The 21845-nt window shown below is 42.5% G+C and overlaps 1 protein-coding gene across 2 annotated transcripts in view; it reads left to right on the top strand.

Moving 5' to 3' along the window:
* Nucleotides 1-21631, top strand: part of VPS53 (VPS53 subunit of GARP complex) — a 133313-nt gene extending 111682 nt beyond the window's left edge. Inside the window, exons 17-19 of one of the 2 annotated variants that reach the window (XM_082605578.1) lie at nt 10061-10198; nt 18618-18722; nt 19196-21631. In XM_082605578.1, the coding sequence (XP_082461704.1) occupies nt 10061-10198; nt 18618-18722; nt 19196-19366 (414 nt within the window). In that variant the 3' untranslated portion in view covers nt 19367-21631. The remainder of the gene's footprint in view (nt 1-10060; nt 10199-18617; nt 18723-19195) is intronic. The other variant, XM_082605577.1, reaches the window with a different exon arrangement.
* The last annotated feature ends 214 nt before the right edge of the window (nt 21632-21845 follow it).

Genomic DNA, 21845 nt, shown 5'->3' with positions numbered 1-21845 from the left:
AGCTAGGAATAAGTCTATTAAAAAATGTGCTAGTCTTCTACACAGAAAATGATACAATATTAAGAGTCATTAAAGAAGACCTTTAAAATGTCAGGAAAGCTCATGTTCATGTATTAAAGGACTCAATATTTTAAAAATGTCAATTCTTCCAACATTAATCTCTAGATACAGTAAAATCCCAGTAGGGGTGGGGTGGATGTGAGTGTGAATGGAAATTGATAAGTTGATTCTAAAAGTTGGATGGAAGTGCAGAGACCAAGAATAGCTAAAATAACTCTAAAGAAAGAGCACAGAGTTGGAGGATTTAAACCTCAGGATACCAAGACTTATTTTAATGCTGAAGTAATTAAGCACACAGGGACAAATGGACCAACAGAACAGAGTCAGGTTCAGAAATAGACCCACACATACATAGACACTTGATTTATGACAGAAACGGCACTAATTCAGTTAGGAAGGTATGGTCTTCTCAGTAAACAGTGCTGAGTAATTGAATATCCACGTGGAAAAAAATTAATCTTGACCTTAACCACACACCATATAGGAAAGTCAGTTCCAGCAAGGATGTGGAGAAATTAGAACCCTCATACACTGGAAATGGAAAATGCTGCAGCCATTTTGGGAAACAGTTTGGCAGTTTCTCAAAATGTTAAACATAGAGTTCCCATGTAACCCAGCAATTCCACTCCTAGATAGAAACCCAAAAGAACTGGAAAAGTATGTTCACGCAAACACTTGTGCAGTGTTATTCATAATAGCCAAAAAGTAGAAACAACTCAAATGCCCATCAGTTGATGAATGGATAAAGAAAACGGTTTAATCTTGCAAGGGAATATTATTCAGCTCTAAATAGAAGTGAAATACTTACACATGCTACAACATAGATGAACCTTGAGAACATTATGCTAAGTGAAAGAAGCCACAGACAAAAGGTCACATAACGTATGATTCCATTTATACGGAATGTCCAGAACAGGCAAATCCACAAGACAGAAAGTAGACTAATGGTTGGCAAGGGGTGGAGGAGAGGAGGAAAAGAGATGTGATCGCTAATGGGTATGGAATTTATCTGTGGCGTGTTGAGATGTCTGGAACTGAATGGTACACTTTTAAAAGGTGAATTTTATGGTATATTGTATCTCAGTTTTAAAAAAATCAATTCCAGGTGGATTATAGCTCTGAAAGTGAAAGATAAGACAACAAAACTCCTGGAAGATAATAAGAGAATATTTTTATGACCGTGGGTTAGGCAAAGATTCCTTAACAAAACATTAAAAGTACCAATTATAAAAGAAGAGATTATTTGGAGTACTTAAAATTAAGGATGTCTTTTTCTCAAAAGACAAGCCAGAGTAGCAGATGATATTTGCAATATATGTAACAAAGTACTCATATTCTAAGTATATACTTTCTAAAATCTCTTAACATATCACTTATATGTGGAATCTTAAAAGGAAAAAAAAAAAAAACAATTTCATAGAAACAGGGAATAGAATGTTAGTTGCCAGGGGCTGGGGGAAGGAGGAAATGGGGAGATGTAGGTCAAAGGGTACACACTTTCAGTTCTAAAATGAATAAGTTCTAAGGACCTAAGGTACAGCATGGTGACTGTAATTAATAATATGGTATGATATACTTGAAATTTGCTGAGAGTAGATCGTAAGCAGTCTTACCACATACACAAAAGGAGAGTTAATTATCTTGATCTTGGTTATCATTGCACAATATATATGTATATCAAATAATCACCTTGTACACTTTAAGTATATGCAGTTAAAGTATATTTGTCAATTATTCCTCAATAAAGTTGAAAAAATCACCTTAAAAAAACCCTCAACAAATCAATTAGAAAAAGATGATCAACCAGTAGAAAAATGACAAAAGATTTGAATAGGCACTTCAGAAAGAGGCTCACCAAAAAAGCCAAAAAGCATATTAATCATCCAGGGAAATATAAATTAAAGTCACAATGATATTAGAATGGCTAAAATTAAAAAGGCCAATGATACCAAGTGTTGGTGAGGATGTGAAGCAACTGGAACTTTCATGCATTGCTGGTAGGAATGGAAATCGGCACAATTTCCAATTTCCAAATTGGAAAACTATCTGGCAGTCTGTACTAAAGCTAAACATATGCTTACTCCTTGAACCGGCAATTCTGCGTAGATGCCATCCCAGAGAAATAAGGGTATATGGCCCCCAAAGGCATATACAAGAATGTTCATGGCACGTTAATGAGCAGTAGACGAATCCTGAGTGACAGAGGGCAGAAGTGTGGTCATCTTTGTTAGGAAGGAAGGGAGAGCGTTGACTGGAAGAGAACCTGAGGGAGCCTTCTGGGATGCAAGAAATGTCTCATATCCTTTTTTTTTTAATTTTTTAAAAATTGAAGTATAGTTGATTTACAATATTGTATTAGTTTCTGGTGTACAGCAGAGTGACTCAGTTATATATATGTATATTCTTTTTCATACTCTTTTCCATTATAGGATATTGAATATAGTTCCCTGTGCTATATAGTAGAACCTTATTGTTCATCTATTTTATATATAGTAGTGTGTATCTGCTAATCCCAAACTCCTAATTTATCCCCCTGCCCTTTCCCCTTTGGTAACCATAAGTTTGTTTTCTGTGTCTGTGAGTCTGTTTCTGTTTTGTAAATAATTTCATTTGTATCATTTCATTTAGATTCCAAATATAAGTGATATCATATATTTGTCTTTCTCTGTCTGACTTACTTCACTTAGTATGATAATCTCTAGGTCCATCCATGTTGCTGCAAATGGCATTATTTCATTCTTTTTATGGCTGAGTAGTATTCCATTTTGCGTGTGTGTGTGTGTGTGTGTGTGTGTGTGTGTGTGTTGGATTGGCCAAAAAGTTCGTTAGGGTTTTTCCATAACATCTTATATGCCACATCTCTTTATCCATTCTTCTGTCGATGGAGGAATGTCCCATATCTTTAATGAGGCAATAGGTGTATACATATGTAATAGTTTATCAAGCTATGTACTTGGTCTTTGTGTAGTTTATTGTGTGAAAGTTACACCTAAATTTTAAAAAAAAAGAAGAGAGGAAAGAAACTAGGCGTGTCCTCACCTTGGTCCATCCATTCTTCATATCTTGAACTGTCTCTTCTGTGTCACCTCAGTGAAACTTAGCGTTGTATATATGGTCCTTTACCTTCTAGCAGTGGGCCTTTTATCTTGTCTCCTCAAGGTTTCCATCACTGTGATAGTCATTATGACCCCCAAGAGTTGTAGGGGCTCTTTAAGAAGTAAACCCCTCAGAGCTTTCCACTGCTGGGTGATGACGCCTCCCAGGCATAGCATGCTGGCCAGATCTGCACCCCAGTAGCCCATCAAGAAAATGAGCCACACCACCCCAAAATTTATCTCTGAGGTTCAAACAAATTTGGTGGATGGCCACCTCTTGCCCAATGCCTCATGCCTAGGGGGATGAACTTTTAGCCATTTTCAAAGATGAAAGCCAGCAGATTTTCATGATAAATGGGGCCTTTCACCTTCATTGCCCACAGACAGCTGCTAAGCCTATCAGACTAGCTCCCACCTTTTCTGACTGCATTACTTCTGGTAAAACCTGAGACGAAGGTTTCCATCTGTACAGCTGTCTGGTGAGGACAAAATTTTATTGTGACTGGCCAGGAATTGAAAAAGTCCTGTCTCTCAAAATATGGGAGACACTAGAGAGTTATGTCTGGCTCATTCAAAACTCTTCCTGTCACTTAAGACTGTACAATTATTTATGCATATAATATATCTCTGGGAAACAGAGAAAACAGGAAGTATCCCCATAAGTTTTTAAATGATCATTGATTTTTTTTTCCTGCTAGCAAATAATGCCAAGACATGCCTTTGATTTTGACAAGGCTCTGAAAGTTTGCTGTATGGAAGATAAAGTTGAATCCTCACTAGGCCTCAAATAACATAGTGTGGGAAAAAAAGAAGAAGAAAAAGACATAGTTCCAGTTAATAAAAGTATAGAAAATAATGTCAAGAATATCAGCTTCCCACTCAGCTTAGTCAGATCTTAACATGTTCCCACATTTGCTTTAGATCTTTTTTATATAAAGTAAATCATTACAGTTATGGCCGAAGTCCCCCATGGACCCTACCCTTCCACTCGCCTCCCTACATGCCCAGAGGTAATCACTATTCTGATTTTGATTTTTATCATCCCTGTATATGTTTTGATATGTTACGTGTGGATCTATTCACAAAAGATAGATAATTTTGTTTTGCATATTTTTAAACTCTGTACAAATGGTACTATACATATCATTCCCCACTTGCTTTTTTTTTTTTTAATGAAAGCTTCTTTCTTTCTTTCTTTCTTTCTTTCTTTCTTTTTGGCTGTGTTGGGTCTTCATTTCTGTGTGAGGACTTTCTCTAGTTGTGGCGAGCGGGGGCCACTCTTCATCGTGGTGCACGGGCCTCTCACTATCGTGGCCTCTCTTGTTGCGGACCACAAGCTCCAGACGCGCGGGCTCGGTAATTGTGGCTCACAGGCCTAGGTGCTCCACGGCATTTGGGATCTTTCCAGACCAGGGCTCGAACCTGTGTCCCCTGCATTGGCAGGCAGATTCTCAACCACTGCGCCACCAGGGAAGCCCCCCACTTGCTTTTTTTGCCCAACATAATGTTTTCTGAGATTTATCTATGTTGTTATAGGTTGTTTGAGTTCACTCATTTTCACTAAAATATCATATTCCATTGCATGAATATGCCACCATTTGTTTATCCATTCTACCGTTGATGAGCATTTAGGTTGTTTCCAGTCTTCTGCTTTTACAAACAGTGGATGCAGGGAACCGTTTTTTTTTTTGTTTGTTTTGTTTTTTTACATGGGCAAGAATTTCTCTAAAGGATATGAGTGCTGTGTTATGGGTTATGCACATCTTCCCGTAAGGAAATAGTACTGAGTTTCCCCCAAAGTGCCTCAACCAATTTATACTCTCATCCTAAGTGTGAGTTTCATTGCACCATATGCCTGCCAACACTTGGTATTTTTGACCTTTTTACTTTTGCCTTTCTGATGAGTACGAAATGGTACACAATTGTGGTTTTGATTTACTGGATTACTATAAGGTTAAGTATCATTTCACACACCTTGTGAGCGCTTGAGTTGTAGTTTTTTTGTTTGTTTTTGTTTTTGTTTTGTTTTTGCGTGTGTGAGTTGCCCGTTCAGATATTTGCCACACCGCTGTTATTCTTGCTACTGGGGTTGCTGGTCTTTTTCTTATTGATTTTCAGGAATCGTTATGTGTTCTCAGTATTATCCCTTTGGCAGTATTGCAGAAATCCTCTCCCAGTTTGTGTCTTTTTACTTTGTTTATGTGTCTTTTGATATAGGCTTATGTTATTTTGAGGTAGATTTTTCCATCTTTCCTCTGTCTCACATTCTTCTCTTCCCTACAGAAATAATCTGTTTTCTTCTTCATGTTTTTCTTTTTATATCTGGGTTTTTAATCTGCATGGAATTGAGCATACTTGTTTTTTAGAGGCACGTGCTGGGTTTCCTCTGAGGATGAGCAGTGCTCACTTCCGGTGGGGCTCTGGGAACCGCTCTGATGCCAGGCGCTTTGTGGGGGTGCCTCTGACAGTCTATACTTGTCTGCCTCCTGAAGGCTTGGGTGCCTTTCTCTGTGAGCCCATGGCCTTCTCAAAACACAGACACTAGGAGAGTACGAATGTTCATCTCTGGAAACCTAGAAAAGTCCAAAATATCCTAGCGCTTTCCTTGTCCGCCACTGAATGAACTACAGAGTTTAGGCCTTCGAACGGCAGCGCCAGTGCATGAAATTGCTCTTTCCTTAGTGTAGCTTCTCCCACTGCTTTTTAAATTAAGGCTTGATTGTTTTTAGAGCAGTTTAAGTCACAGCAAAGTCGAGGGGCAGATACAGAGAGTTCCCATATACTCCCTGCCCCACAGGAGCGTAGCCTCCCGCATTATCAACATCTCCTATCAGGGTGGTACATTTGTTACAATCAAGGAACCTGTGTTGACACATCATTATCATTCAAAGTCTATAGTTTACATTACAGTGTTACAGTTTACACTCTTGGTGTTATACAGTCTGTGGCTTTGGACAAATGTATAATGACATGTATCCACCATCATGGTATTATACAGAGTAGTTTCACTGCCCTAAAAATCCTCTGTGCTCCACCAGTTCATCCTACCCACCACCACCAACCCCTGGCAACCACTGAGCTTTTTCTTCCTCCATAGTTTTGCCTTTTCCAGAATGTCATCGAGTTGGAACCATACAATATGTAGCCTTTTCAGATTGGCCTTTGCACTTAGTCATGTGCACTTAAGTTTCCTTGCTATCTTTTTTTTTTGTGGCTGCGTTGGGTCTTTGTTGCTGCACGCTCGCTTTCTCTAGTTGCGGCGAGCGGGGGCACTCTTCGTTGTAGTGCGTGGGCTTCTCGTTGCGGTGGCTCCTCTTGTTGCGGAGCACGGGCTCTAGGCATGTGGGCTTCAGTAGTTGTGGCACAGGCTCAGTAGTTGTGGCTCGCGGGCTCTAGAGCACAGGCTCAGTAGTTGTGGCGCATGGGCTTAGTTGCTCCGCGGCATGTGGGATCTTCCCGGACCAGGGCTCGAACCCATGTCCCCTGCACTGGCAGGCAGATTCCCAGCCATTGCACCACCAGGGAAGTCCCTAAGGTTCCTTCATATCTTGATAGCTCATTTCTTTTTAGCACTGAGTAATAATCCATTGTCTGGGTGTGCCACAGTTTCTCCATTCAGCTACTGAAGGTTATCTTGTTTGCTTCCAAGTTTTGGCAATTATGAATAAAGCTGTTAAAAACATCCATGTACAGGTTTTTTTTTTTAGATTTATTTATTTATTTTGGCTGCGTTGGGTCTTCGTTGCTGCAGTGAGTGGGGGCTTCTCTTGTTGCAGAGCACGGGCTCCAAGCGTGCAGGCTTCAGTAGTTGTGGCACACGGGCTCAGTAGTTGTGGCTCGTGGGCTCTAGAGCGCAGGCTCTGTAGTTGTGGCACATGGGCTTAGTTGCTCTGCGGCATGTGGGATCTTCCTGGACCAGGGCTCGAACCCATGTCCCCTGCATTGGCAGGCGGATTCTTAACCACTGCGCCACCAGGGAAGTCCCCATGTACAGGTTTTTGTTTTTGTGTGAACATAAGTTTTCAATTCTAGACACATAATGAGTAGCATCATTGCTAGATTGTATGGTTAGAGTATGTTTAGTTTTTTGTTTTCTTGTTTTTGTTTTTTGCGGTACGCGGGCCTCTGACTGTTGTGGCCTCTCCCGTTGCGGAGCACAGGCTCCGGAGGCACAGGCTCAGCAGCCATGGCTTAGGGGCCCAGCCGCTCCGTGGCATGTGGGATCTTCCCGGACCGGGGCACGAACCCGTGTCCCCTGAATCGGCAGGCAGACTCTCAACCACTGCGCCACCAGGGAAGCCCGAGTATGTTTAGTTTTAATATAAGAAGCCACCAAGCTGTCTTCCAAAGTGGCTGTAACATTTTGCATTTCCACCAGCAACTAATGGGAGTTCTGTTGCTCTTCATCCTCACCAGCATTTGATGTTGTCAGTGTTCCAGACCTTAGCCATTCTAATAGGTGTATAGTGGTATCTCGTTGCTGTTTTAATTTGCATTTCCCTGGTGACAAATGATATGGAGCATCTTTTCAAATGCTTATTTGTCATCTGTATATCTTCTTTGGTGAGGTATCTGTTAAGCTCTTGGTCCCATTTTTTAGTTGGGTTGTTTGTTTTCTTATTGTTGAGTTATTCTTAAAAAGCTTTGTATATTTTAGATAACAGTCCTTTATAAGATGTATCTTTTGCAAATATTTTCTCCCAGTCTGTGGCTTGTCTTCTCATTCCCTTGACATTGTCTTTTGGATAGCAAAAGTTTTTCATTTTAATGAAGTCCAGTTTATCAATTATTTCTTTCACAGATCATATCTTTGGTGTTATATCTAAAAAGTCATCACCATACCCAAGGTCATCAAGGTTTTCTCCTATGTTATCTTCAAGGAGTTTTATAGTTTTGTGTTTTACATTTAGGTCTGTAATCCATTTTGATTTAGTTTTTGTGAAGGGTGTAAGGTCTGTGTCTAGATTCCCTTTTATTTTATCGTTTGAACATAGATGTCCAGCTGTTCCAGCACCATTCGTTGAAAAGACTGTCTTTGTTCCATTGAATTGCCTTTTTGCTCCTTTGTGAATGACCAGTTGACTATATTTGTGTGGATTTATTTCTGGGCTTTTTCTTCTCAGTTGATCTATTTGTCTATTCTTTCACCAGTACTAAACTGTCTTGATTACTATAGCTTTATTTTATTTATTTTTATCTATCTATCTATCTATCTATCTATCTATTTATTTATTTATTTATTTGGCTGCACTTGGTCTTAGTTGTGGCACACACGATCTTCATTGCCATGTGTGCGATCTTCATTGCAGCATGCAGGATATTTAGTTGTGGCATGCAGGATCTTTTAGTTGTGGCATGCGGGATCTAGTTCCCTGACCAGGGATCATCAAATCCAGGCCCCCTGCATTGGGAGTGCGGAGTCTTAACCACTGGACCACCAGGGAAGTCCCTACTGTAGCTTTATTATAAGTCTGGAAGTTGGGTAGGATCAGTCCTCCAACTTTGTTCTTCTCCTTTAATATTGCATTCGCTATTCTGGGTCTTTTGCCTCTCCATATAAACTTCAGAATCAGTCTGTTTCAATACCTCACCATTTTTTGAGAGCAATATTTCCCTCTGTGTTATCCCAAGTAAAACATTGATGGTTTCACCAGATTTTTATACCATTGTCAGAATTATAATCACCATGACCATTAAGTTAATAGTGTTTCTCATTAATGAGTTTGTCTTATCTTTAGTCGTTAATTCTCCTGTCCATAGCAAAGTACAGGGAGAATGAGAGAATTCAGGGTGTCATAGGGCCTGAAAGGGATACCATTCCACCCCTGCTTGATATGATTATGAAAAGCTTTCTGAGAGGAGCAGGCAGTGGTAGATACAGCAAGCCCTGTCCTGAACATAAGATTGACCATCAGAGTTGCAGTAGTGAGACTGTCACCCTACTGCTACCTTTGTCTGGTTGGTGGGCATGTGATTCCATTCTCCTAAACTGTCTGAACAGGCCAGTGTATATATGCCATTTCTGTGCCTGCAGTTGGTGGGCAATCAGGAAAGCTGATAGCCTTCCAAATAATTGGCATCCAAGAAAACCAAAAAAAAAAGAAAGAAAGAAAGAAAAAGACAGTTTGTTGCCAAGATACTGATGTTTAAATTTGATTTAATCTCCTACATCCTCACTAGCATCCAGAGAAATCCACAATAGAGCAGTACGGAATTACCATTTTTTGCCTGTTGAATAAGCAAAATTTTTATGCCAGTTTTCAGTGCGGATGTGGGTGCAGTCTGCACTATGTAAATAGGTACATTCCGTTCAGAAAGCGGTTCAGGATACGTAAGAGGAACCTTCCAAATGTCCTTATCCTTTGATCTGTCCCAAAGACTGTCTCCTAAGGAAATGCCACCGATAGACCTAGAATTATATCTACACAGCTGTTCATCACAGTATTCATTATTTATAATAATAAAAATCTAGAAACAAAGTGTACGGGAATGGTTAAAAATATTAAAGTTACACACACACACACACCATAGAGTACTGTATAGCCATTAAAAATTATGATTTTTTTTAAAGACTGCCAAGATGGGAAAATAGACTTCAAAAAACTTCATGTATTAAGTGGAAAAACCAGGTTGTAAAACTGTCTATACAGTATTACTCTAGCTTGTTATACACACACACAAACTGGTGGGAATGATACCACATTGAACTGTGACATCTTATTATTTTTTCATGGGTCATAGTAATTATAACTCATGTTTTTCCTTTTATATTTGTTCATTTTCCGAATTTTCTCCAATGAGAACGTATTACATTTAAAATCAGGAAAATGTTATTTATCAGTGTGCGTACACTAGGTATCGTGTCCCTATGAAGTGGCTGGTTCTATTCTGCTCTCTTCCCTCAGCTGCTGCTGGACACCCACTCCCTGAAGATGGTCCTGCTTGATCTGCCTTCCATCGGCTCTCAGGTGGTGAGGAAAGCCCCAGCCAGTTACACAAAGATCGTGGTGAAAGGCATGACCCGAGCGGAGATGATCCTCAAGGTGGGGCTTGTGTCTTCCTCGGGGTTTCGGTTAAAAGGGCCTGGTTATCTGATTGCTTATTCCAAGGAGTACTGAGTACTAGTCTTTGAAAGCACAGGTTAGGACCTATGCCCATCAGTCCTAAAAGATTGTCCACATTCTTTCGCTGAACCAGACTTTGGCCTCATCAGATATTGTTGAAAGTCAGTGCACTGTTACTGGGGGGTCAGTAATTCTATCTGACAAATGAATTCTTCATCGTAGTGGGATTCTCTTGTAATAAGATTTGACCAAGATTGGAGGTTGGGTGGCGTTGTCACTGTGAATCAGCGTCTAAGCCAGGGATCTCTCTGCTTCTCAGCAGGAATTTCTGGCCCAGCTATGAGTTACTCCGGTCCACGTAAGCCTCTTTGGCGCTCTGAACTCTGCCACTTTACAGGAACTCTGAACAGATGTTGCATAACTGATTCTAATCAGCAAATGGGTTTTCTAAAGCCCCATTTAATAAAATATACATGGGGTGATGATGCTGAGAATGTCTGAAGCCTTGAGCTCCTGCATATGATTTCCATCTGGATGTGTCAAGGGGAAAGGGGGCCTATTGGGGAGGGGAGAGAAGGCTGGAGAAAAAACGGAACTGTCAGGGGATGCTCTTAGAAGGCCAGGGCCTGCAGGCCTTTCAGGTCTGCCTCCAAACAGAATGACTCAAATCATGGAGGAGTGAAAAGTAGCGGCAGGCCCTGACATGTGTGGGACCAGGTGAGGGGCCCACACAGACCTCAGGCTTTGGCCTGAGGAAACTGGAAGCAGCCTAATCCATTTCTTCCCTAGTTGGTTTACCCACCAGGGTGGAGAGCAGGGTTTAGAGAGAATTTCTGAGTGAATACTCCTTGCCAGTCTGAGTCCTATTCTCAGAAATTCAAAACAAAACCAGTCTGCTGGCCCGCGCGCTGCAGCTACTGAGCCTGCTTGCTCTGGAGCCCACGCGCCACAACTAGAGAGAAGCCCGTGCGTCACAACGAAAGATCCTGCATGCCGCGACTAAGACCCGACACAGCCAAATAAATAAAATAATGTTTTAAAATTAAAAAAAAAAAAAATTGAAGCAATGGTTGTCTTTGGAAAAAAAAAACAAAACAGTCTGCTGGAGGAAGGAAATCAGACGCCACACTGAAAACCAAATGACAGTGAATGTGAGGGTTGCGATGCCATTGCCTTCCTGCTGTTGGTACAGGAATTGGATGTAGTTAAATGAAGTTCCAGATTTTATTTTTTTTTTTTTTTTTTTTTTTTTTTGCATTCACTTTATTTTTTTATTTTTTTGCTTTATAACAAATTTAATCAGTTATACATATACATATGTTTCCATATCCCCTCCCTTTTGCGTCTCCCTCCCACCCTCCCTATCCCACCCCTCCAGGCGGTCACAAAGTACCGAGCTGATCTCCCTGTGCTATGCGGCTGCTTCCCACTAGCTATCTACCTCACGTTTGGTAGTGTATATATGTCCATGCCGCTCTTTCACTTTGTCACAGCTTACCCTTCCCCCTCCCCATATCCTCAAGTCCATTCTCTAGTAGGTCTGTGTCTTTATTCCTGTCTTACCCCTATGTTCTTCATGACATTTTTTTTTCTTAAATTCCATATATATGTGTTAGCATACAGTATTTGTCTTTCTCTTTCTGACTTACTTCACTCTGTATGACAGACTCTAGGTCTATCCACCTCATTACAAATAGCTCAATTTCATTTCTTTTTATGGCTGAGTAATATTCCATTGTATATATGTGCCACATCTTCTTTATCCATTCATCCGATGATGGACACTTAGGTTGTTTCCATCTCCGGGCTATTGTAAATAGGGCTGTTATGAACATTTTGGTACATGTCTCTTTTTGAATTATGGTTTTCTCAGGGTATATGCCCAGTAGTGGGATTGCTGGGTCATATGGTAGGTCTATTTGTAGTTTTTTAAGGAACCTCCATACCGTTCTCCATAGCGGCTGTACCAATTCACATTCCCACCAGCAGTGCAAGAGTGTTCCCTTTTTTCCACACCCTCTCCAGCATTTATTGTTTCTAGATTTTTTGATGATGGCCATTCTGACTGGTGTGAGATGATATCTCATTGTAGTTTTGATTTGCATTTCTCTAATGAGTAAAGATGTTGAGCATCCTTTCATGTGTTTGTTGGCAGTCTGTATATCTTCTGTGGAGAAATGTCTATTTAGGTCTTCTGCCCATTTTTGGATTGGGTCGTTTGTTTTTTTGTTATTGAGCTGCATGAGCTGCCTATAAATTTTGGAGATTAATCCTTTGTCAGTTGCTTCATTTGCAAATATTTTCTCCCATTCTGAGGGTTGTCTTTTGGTCTTGTTTATGGTTTCCTTTGCTGTGCAAAAGCTTTTAAGTTTCATTAGGTCCCATGTGTTTATTTTTGTCTTTATTTCCATTTCTCTAGGAGGTGGGTCAAAAAGGATCTTGCTGTGATTTATGTCATAGAGTGTTCTGCCTATGTTTTCCTCTAAGAGTTTGATAGTGTCTGGCCTTACATTTAGGTCTTTAATCCATTTTGAGCTTATTTTTGTGTATGGTGTTAGGGAATGATCTAATCTCATACTTTTACATGTCCCTATCCAGTTTTCCCAGCACCACTTATTGAAGAGACTGTCCTTTCTCCACTGTACATTCCTGCCTCCTTTATCAAAGATAAGGTGACCATATGTCCGTGGGTTTAACTCTGGGCTTTCTATCCTGTTCCATTGATCTATCTTTCTGTTTTTGTGCCAGTACCATACCGTCTTGATTACTGTAGCTTTGTAGTATAGTCTGAAGTCAGGGAGCCTGATTCCTCCAGCTCCATTTTTCGTTCTCAAGATTGCTTTGGCTATTCGGGGTCTTTTGTGTTTCCATACAAATTGTGAAATTTTTTGTTCTAGTTCTGTGAAAAATGCCAGTGGTAATTTGATAGGGATTGCATTGAACCTGTAGATTGCTTTGGGTAGTAGAGTCATTTTCACAATGTTGATTCTTCCAATCCAAGAACATGGTACATCTCTCCATCTATTTGTATCATCTTTAATTTCTTTCATCAGTGTCTTATAATTTTCTGCATACAGGTCTTTTGTCTCCTTAGGTAGGTTTATTCCTAGATATTTTATTCTTTTTGTTGCAATGGTAAATGGGAGTGTTTCCTTGATTTCACTTTCAGATTTTTCATCATCAGTATATAGGAATGCCAGAGATTTCTGTGCATTAATTTTGTATCCTGCAACTTTACCAAATTCATTGATTAACTCTAGTAGTTTTCTGGTAGCATCTTTAGGATTCTCTATGTATAGTATCATGTCATCTGCAAACAGTGACAGCTTTACTTCTTCTTTTCCAATTTGGATTCCTTTTATTTCCTTTTCTTCTCTGATTGCTGTGGCTAAAACTTCCAAAACTAGGTTGAATAAGAGTGGTGAGAGTGGGCAACCTTGTCTAGTTCCTGATCTTAGTGGGAATGGTTTCAGTTTTTCACCATTGAGGACGATGCTGGCTGTGGGTTTGTCATATATGGCCTTTATGATGTTGAGGAAAGTTCCCTCTATGCCTACTTTCTGCAGGGTTTTTATCATAAATGGGTGTTGAATTTTGTCGAAAGCTTTCTCTGCATCTATTGAGATGATCATATGGTTTTTCTCCTTCAGTTTGTTAATATGGTGTATCACGTTGATTGATTTGCGTATGTTGAAGAATCCTTGCATTCCTGGAATAAACCCCACTTGATCATGGTGTATGATCCTTTTAATGTGCTGTTGGATTCTGTTTGCTAGTATTTTGTTGAGGATTTTTGCATCTATGTTCATCAGTGATATTGGCCTGTAGTTTTCTTTCTTTGTGACATCCTTGCCTGGTTTTGGTATCAAGGTGATGGTGGCCTCGTAGAATGAGTTTGGGAGTGTTCCTCCCTCTGCTATATTTTGGAAGAGTTTCAGAAGGATAGGTGTTAGCTCTTCTCTAAATGCTTGATAGAATTCGCCTGTGAAGCCATCTGGTCCTGGGCTTTTGTTTGTTGGAAGATTTTTTATCACAGTTTCAATTTCAGTGCTTGTGATTGGTCTGTTCATATTTTCTATTTCTTCCTGATTCAGTCTTGGCAGGTTGTGCATTTCTAAGAATTTGTCCATTTCTTCCAGGTTGTCCATTTTATTGGCATAGAGTTGCTTATAGTAATCTCTCATGATCTTTTGTATTTCTGTAGTGTCAGTTGTTACTTCTCCTTTTTCATTTCTAATTCTATTGATTTGAGTCTTCTCCCTTTTTTTCTTGATGAGTCTGGCTAATGGTTTATCAATTTTGTTTATCTTCTCAAAGAACCAGCTTTTAGTTTTATTGATCTTTGCTATCGTTTCCTTCATTTCTTTTTCATTTATTTCTGATCTGATTTTTATGATTTCTTTCCTTCTGCTAACTTTGGGATGTTTTTGTTCTTCTTTCTCTAATTGCTTTAGGTGCAAGGTTAGGTTGTTTATTCGAGATGTTTCCTGTTTCTTAAGGTGGGATTGTATTGCTATAAACTTCCCTCTTAGAACTGCTTTTGCTGCATCCCATAGGTTTTGGGTCGTCGTGTCTCCATTGTCATTTGTTTCTAGGTATTTTTTAATTTCCTCTTTGATTTCATCAGTGATCACTTCGTTATTAAGTAGTGTATTGTTTAGCCTCCATGTGTTTGTATTTTTTACAGCTCTTTTCCTGTAATTGATATCTAGTCTCATAGCATTGTGGTCGGAAAAGATACTTGATACAATTTCAATTTTCTTAAATTTACCAAGGCTTGATTTGTGACCCAAGATGTGATCTATCCTGGAGAATGTTCCATGAGCACTTGAGAAAAATGTGTATTCTGTTGTTTTTGGATGGAATGTCCTATAAATATCAATTAAGTCCATCTTGTTTAATGTATCATTTAAAGCTTGTGTTTCCTTATTTATTTTCGTTTTGGATGATCTGTCCATTGGTGAAAGTGGGGTGTTAAAGTCCCCTACTATGAGTGTGTTACTGTCGATTTCTCCTTTTATGGCTGTTAGTATTTGCCTTATGTATTGAGGTGCTCCTATGTTGGGTGCATAAATATTTACAATTGTTATATCTTCTTCTTGGATCGATCCCTTGATCATTATGTAGTGTCCTTCTTTGTCTCTTCTAGTAGTCCTTATTTTAAAGTCTATTTTGTCTGATATGAGAATTGCTACTCCAGCTTTCTTTTGGTTTCCATTTGCATGGAATATCTTTTTCCATCCCCTTACTTTCAGTCTGTATGTGTCTCTAGGTCTGAAGTGGGTCTCTTGTAGACAGCATATAGATGGGTCTTGTTTTTGTATCCATTCAGCCACTCTGTGTCTTTTGGTGGGAGCATTTAGTCCATTTACATTTAAGGTAATTATCGATATGTATGTTCCTATTCCCATTTTCTTAATTGTTTTGGGTTCATTATTGTAGGTCTTTTACTTCTGTTGTGTTTCTTGCCTAGAGAAGTTCCTTTAGCATTTGTTGTAAAGCTGGTTTGGTGGTGCTGAACTCTCTCAGCTTTTGCTTGTCTGTAAACGTTTTAATTTCTCCATCAAATCTGAATGAGATCCTTGCTGGGTAGAGTAATCTTGGTTGCAGGTTTTTCTCCTTCATCACTTTAAGTATGTCCTGCCACTCCCTTCTGGCTTGTAGTGTTTCTGCTGAGAGATCAGCTGTTATCCTGATGGGGATTCCCTTGTGTGTTATTTGTTGTTTTTGCCTTGCTGCTTTTAATATGATTTCTTTGTGTTTAATTTTTGACAGTTTGATTAATATGTGTCTTGGCGTATTTCTCCTTGGATTTATTCTGTATGGGACTCTCTGTGCCTGCTGGACTTGATTAACTATTTCCTTTCCCATATTAGGGAAGTTTTCAACTATAATCTCTTCAAATATTTTCTCAGTCCCTTTCTTTTTCTCTTCTTCTTCTGGAACCCCTATAATTCGAATGTTGGTGCATTTAATGTTGTCCCAGAGGTCTCTGAGACTGTCCTCTGTTCTTTTCATTCTTTTTTCTTTATTTTGCTCTGCAGCAGTTATTTCCACTATTTTATCTTCCACCTCACTTATCCGTTCTTCTGCCTCAGTTATTCTGCTATTGATCCCATCTAGAGTATTTTTTATTTCATGTATTGTGTTTTTAATCGATGCTTGATTCATCTTTAGTTCTTCTAGGTCCTTGTTAACTGTTTCTTGCATTTTGTCTATTCTATTTCCAAGATTTTGGATCTGGGAAATAGAATCTTGGATCATCTTTACCATCATTATTCTGAATTCTTTTTCAGGTAGACTGCCTATTACCTCTTCATTTGTTAGGTCTGGTGGGTTTTTATCTTGCTCCTTCTCCTGCTGTGTGTTTTTCTGTCTTCTCATTTTGCTTATGTTACTGTGTTTGGGGTCTCCTTTTTGCAGGCTGCAGGTTCGTAGTTCCTGTTGTTTTTGGTGTCTGTCCCCAGTGGCTAAGGTTGGTTTAGTGGGTTGTGTAGGCTTCCTGGTGGAGGGGACTAGTGCCTGTGTTCTGGTGGATGAGGCTGGATCTTGTCTTTCTGGTGGGCAGGTCCACGTCTGGTGGTGTATTTTGGGGTGTCTGTGGACTTTTTATGATTTTAGGCCACCTCTCTGCTAATGGGTGGCGTTGTGTTCCTGTCTTGATAGTTGTTTGGCTTAGGGTGTCCAGCACTGTAGCCTGCTGGTCGTTGAGTGAAGCTGGGTGCTGGTGTTGAGATGGAGATCTCTGGAAGATTTTCGCTGTTTGATATTATGTGGAGCTGGGAGGTCTCTTGTGGACCAGTGTCCTGAAGTTGGCTCTCCCACCTCAGAGGCACAGCACTGACTCCGGGCTCCTCAATTTGGGATGATGTGTTGTCTATTCATGTATTCCACAGATGCAGGGTACATCAAGTTGATTGTGGAGCTTTAATCCGCTGCTTCTGAGGCTGCTGGGAGAGGTTTCCCTTTCTCTTCTTTGTTCTCACAGCTCCTAGGTCTCAGCTTTGGATTTGGCCCCGCCTCTGCGTGTAGGTCGCCGGAGGGCGTCTGTTCTTCGCTCAGATAGGACAGGGTTAAAGGAGCAGCCTCTTCGGGGACTCTGGCTCACTCAGGCCGGGAGGGAGGGAGGGGCACGGAGTGCGGGGCGAGCCTGCAGCGGCAGAGGTCGGCGTGACGTTGCACCAGCCCGAGGCGCGCCGTGCGTTCTCCCAGGGAAGCCGCCCCTGGATCCCGGGACCCCGGCAGTGGCGGGCTGCACAGGCTCCCGGAAGGGCGGTGTGGGCAGTGACCTGCGCTCGCACACAGGCTTCTTGGCGGCGGCAGCAGCAGCCCCAGCGTCCCACGCCCGTCACTGGGCTCTGCGCTTTCAGTCGCGACTCGCGCCCGTCCGTGGAGCCCCTTTAAGCAGCGCTCTTAATCCCCTCTCCTCGCGCACCAGGAAACCAAGAGGGAAGAAAAAGTCTCTTGCCTCTTCGGCAGCTCCAGAGTTTTCCCGGACTCCCTCCCGGCTAGCTGTGGCACATTAGCCCCCTTCAGGCTAAGTTCTCGTCACCAGCCCCAGTCCTCTCCCTGCGCTCTGACCGAAGCCCGAGCCTCAGCTTCCAGTGCTGCGTGCCCCGGCGGGCGAGCAGACAAGCCTCTCGGGCTGGTGAGTGCCACTCGGCACCGATCCTCTGTGTGCGGATCTCTCCGCTTTGCCCTACCCAGGTATGTGGGGAGTTTCTTGCCTTTTGGGAGGTCTGGGGTCTTCTGCCAGCGTTCAGTAGGTGTTCTGTAGGAGTTGTTCCACGTGTAGCTGTATTTCTGGTGTATCCGTGGGGAGGAAGGTGATCTCCGCGTCTTACTCTTCCGCCATCTTACCCGGAAGTTCCAGATACTAGATTGAGTTCCAGATTTTAAGTCTTGAAAAGAGTGAGGCTGTTCCAGGGTTTTTGTTTTTGAGAAAATGCACTTAATTCAGTGCCTTTTGAGGCCATCCTTCGGGAACAGTGATACATCAGGACAGAAGGAGCAGGTACCACGAACCTACGAAATGTCTCAGACAGGGGACCCTGCAAGCAGAGTGTTTCCCGTGGTCCTGATACTTAAAAAGTCACCTGGGACTCCCCCCAGGCCCTCTGAATTAGAACCTTCAGAGGAGGGACATAGGAAGCTGTACTTAAGAAGCAACCCAGCTTACATTTATGATTTAGGAAATTTAGGAAGCATTGCACTTAACTGAATGTCGAGATTAAACAGGCTGTCAGGACATTTCTGGGTTTGCAGCTGCTGCTGCCGCCACCTAAGGAGATCGTGCAGAGTCCGTTTTGTGATCGGCCTGCAAGTGAGGAAAGATAATCCTCGGCCTCCGATCATGAGTGTTCCCGGCAGGCCTACTCTCGTCTCTCTCCCTCGGTAGGTCGTGATGGCCCCTCACGAGCCGTTGGTGGTGTTTGTGGACAACTACATCAAACTCCTGACGGACTGCAACACAGAAACCTTCCAGAAGATCCTGGACATGAAGGTTAGCTCCGCGTTTTGTTTTGTCCCCGGACACCTTCTTCTCACGCTCGGTGGTTAACTGGGGGATGGGATATGGGCCCCCGGGAGCTATCTCAAAGTGCTCGTCGTGCCTGGCCCAGGCTGCACACCCAACTCTCAGAAGCCTTTTAAGGAGGAGGAGGAACCGGGGCCTGTGAATGTCCCCGTTCTGATGGCACCCTGGCGCCCAGCAGAGAGCCAGGCTCAGCGGGACTGCAGTGGAGAGGAGGCTACCCTCCCGCATCCTGCTGCCTGGCCTCCGCCCTCTCAGCCCCTTCTGCCTCCTCTCCTATTGCCTTTTCTCTTCCTCTGATTCTCTCCCAGGCTGCTACCCAGGGCTGGTATCTCCCTGAAGAAAGCCTTAACCCTCAGCCCAGTGAATACCAGTTACTGCGCTTGCCCTCGGGCCCTTCAGGGCCAGAGCTGATGTCACCCTCCTTTCTCTCTCCGCCTCAGGGGCTGAAGAGGAGCGAGCAGAGCAGCATGCTGGATCTCTTCCGCCAGAGGCTCCCCGCCCCGCCCTCAGGGCCCGAGGGCTCCAGCTCGCTGTCCTTCCTGGCTCCAACTCCAGAACAGGAGTCATCTCGCATCCGCAAACTGGAGAAACTAATTAAAAAGAGACTGTAGGAGCGTCCAAGGGGCACTTCTCCCCCGGCCAGTGACCCACCCCCCCCACCAGCACCCAGATACCCAGAAGCCCCCCACCTCTCCTGTGCTTCCCCGACTCTCAGATCATCAGTCTTGAAACTTCCTGGGGCATTTGGGTCATTCCCATATTTCTCCCACGTCCTGTCTTAATTCCTGTCCTAACCGGAGAAGACGGGTAACAGCCAGATTATAAAAAGGCAGTCGAGATGGTCCCTGATTCTTGCAGCAGAGGCAGCTGGGGGTGCAGGTTCCGTGCGCTTCACTTGCGGGTCCCGGGCTGCTCCCGCCTCACCCCCCGCAGTCACACCCTCTGGCATGTGGTCCTGTTCCTTTCCGTGCTTCTATCCCAGCACCGTGGGTGAGAAAGCCTGGAACTCACCCCTTCCTCCACCTGCAGCTGTGTGAGGTTCCCTTTGCGGCCGGACCCTTAAGAGATGTCCTCTGGGCTTGGCTCTAGGGCCCAGGTTATGAAGTGGAAGATTACAGGTGTGACTGGAAGAAAGAGGTGTGGCCTTTAGCTAAGCCCTAGTAGGGAAAGCTGGCTAAATAAGAAAAGCGCTGGAAGGGCAAGGAAGGGGCTGGCGGGGGGGGGGGGCACCTGGGCAGCTCAGTCGATAGATTTCACTCTGCCCAGATAACCATGGTGTGGCTCTGGTAAAGTTATCCAGCCCAAGCTAATTGAGGTTAACATTCTCTTCCCACTCTTGAAAGAAGGGGTGATGGGCCCATCTCCAAACAGCCACTTCAGCTATCTGTCCTCGGCCTGGGAGCTGGAAACCCAGTGGACTCCCACACCTGGTTCTTGTCACTCTCGGTGTTTACAGATCCACACTTCTCTCTGTGTTTCATTCATGAGGAGTCATTTTCTGGAAGTTTCCATAATGGCATTGAGATGTCAAGCTGCTGTTTTGCCCCCCCAGGTGGTGGTCACAGCCAGGGAAGTCGCTTTCTTGATTTATTACACTGTCAGTAAGCTCCAAGGAGCCAGCAGAAGTCAGTAGGAGTTACGTTAAGTGTCTTGTTGATGGGCGCTGCATGCCCTGTGTGCGTCCTGTACAGACAGAGCATGTTTCTCATCTGGGGGGTCTGCATCAGAATCACCTGGGGCTCTTTTTTTTTTTTTTACAAGTACAGATGCATGGAGATTGTGAATCAGTTAAGTCTGGAGTGGGGCCCAGCATCTAGGTTTAAAAGTTCCATAGGTGATTATAATGCTTACTTCTTGTGAAGAACCATTGTAACAGAAATTTGCTTTATTGAAGGGTTCCTATTGCACATTTTCATAAATGTATATTCTTTCTGACTCTAAGCAAGTGTAATTACTGTATAATTGAGCTGGTACCCAAATGGTAAAGATTTTTTTTTTTGCTGATAGCCAGCAGCTTGACTTTTGAATTTGTGTTGGTGGTAGGGACCATGGCAGAAATCATGCTGTCCCCATACTGACTAGGATTCTTCTTGTTTTGATGATCAAGCCCCAAACAGAAGGTTTATTTATTACTGTCACTTTGAAATAATATATATAAAGGAGCACTCATTGATAAAAACAGTAGCTAACAACTCTGTTATTCAGCTAAATTATATAGATACTGTACCAGTTCCTTCCCTCCGCTTTCTCTAGCCCCTTAAAAAAAATAATAACTTAAAGTCACCTTATGTGGTTAAAATAAATATTCGTAATTTATAATTGATAAAGAGTTCGCTGCTGTTTTTACTCTGGACAGACTTCCTGATTGCTAGTTAGAGGTGCCCAGGCTGAAGAAAGTTCTGTTTGGATCATAACAGGGAAACGGGAACCACCATGGACGGGGTGTTTTGACCTCCAAATTCAGTTCTGGAATTGAAGCTAACTGTTGCCACGCCTCCCTCTCTTGAAGAACAAAGACCCAGTACCTGGGGCTTTCCCAGGAAAGGGCGCCGACTTTCTCATGCCTCGGGCAGCTCCTCGGTGCAGGTGGAACAGGACTGAAAGCAGACGTCCAAGGACCAATGTAAGAGTGACGGGCAGGCAGGGCGACCGAGCAGGGGATGCAGGGGACGTGACACCAGCCCATCCTGAATTGCCATTGGACAGGGAGCCCTGGTCCCCCATTTACAGAACGCTAGGGAAAATGCCACAAGTTCACAGCTGGAAATGTAATTCCTCTCTCTAGGAAGAGAAATCTCCAAAATAACCAACTTGCTTGAGGGTGAAAGCAAGTGTTTCACACTTCTTGTCTCCTCCAAGTCAGATTGCTAAAAATAAAATCCTTAGAACTGTGTTGGGCCACTTAAACAATAGCCTTGGAAACACGGACACATGAAAAGCTGGCGTGCAGAAAGAGTAGTTACGTTTTACACAGTAAAGAAACTTTTCCAGTCTCTTTCTAGTATTTATCAAAATAGATAAGCCTCCTGGACCCTCAAGGTTCTATACCTTTGGGAGATATCGATTCCTGAAAATAAAGGGATTGCTTTT

This window comes from Mesoplodon mirus, assembly GCF_964341445.2.
Source record: "Mesoplodon mirus genome assembly, chromosome: 18".
Classification (NCBI taxonomy): domain Eukaryota; kingdom Metazoa; phylum Chordata; class Mammalia; order Artiodactyla; family Ziphiidae; genus Mesoplodon; species Mesoplodon mirus.
This window is presented reverse-complemented; position numbering and strand designations above follow the sequence as displayed.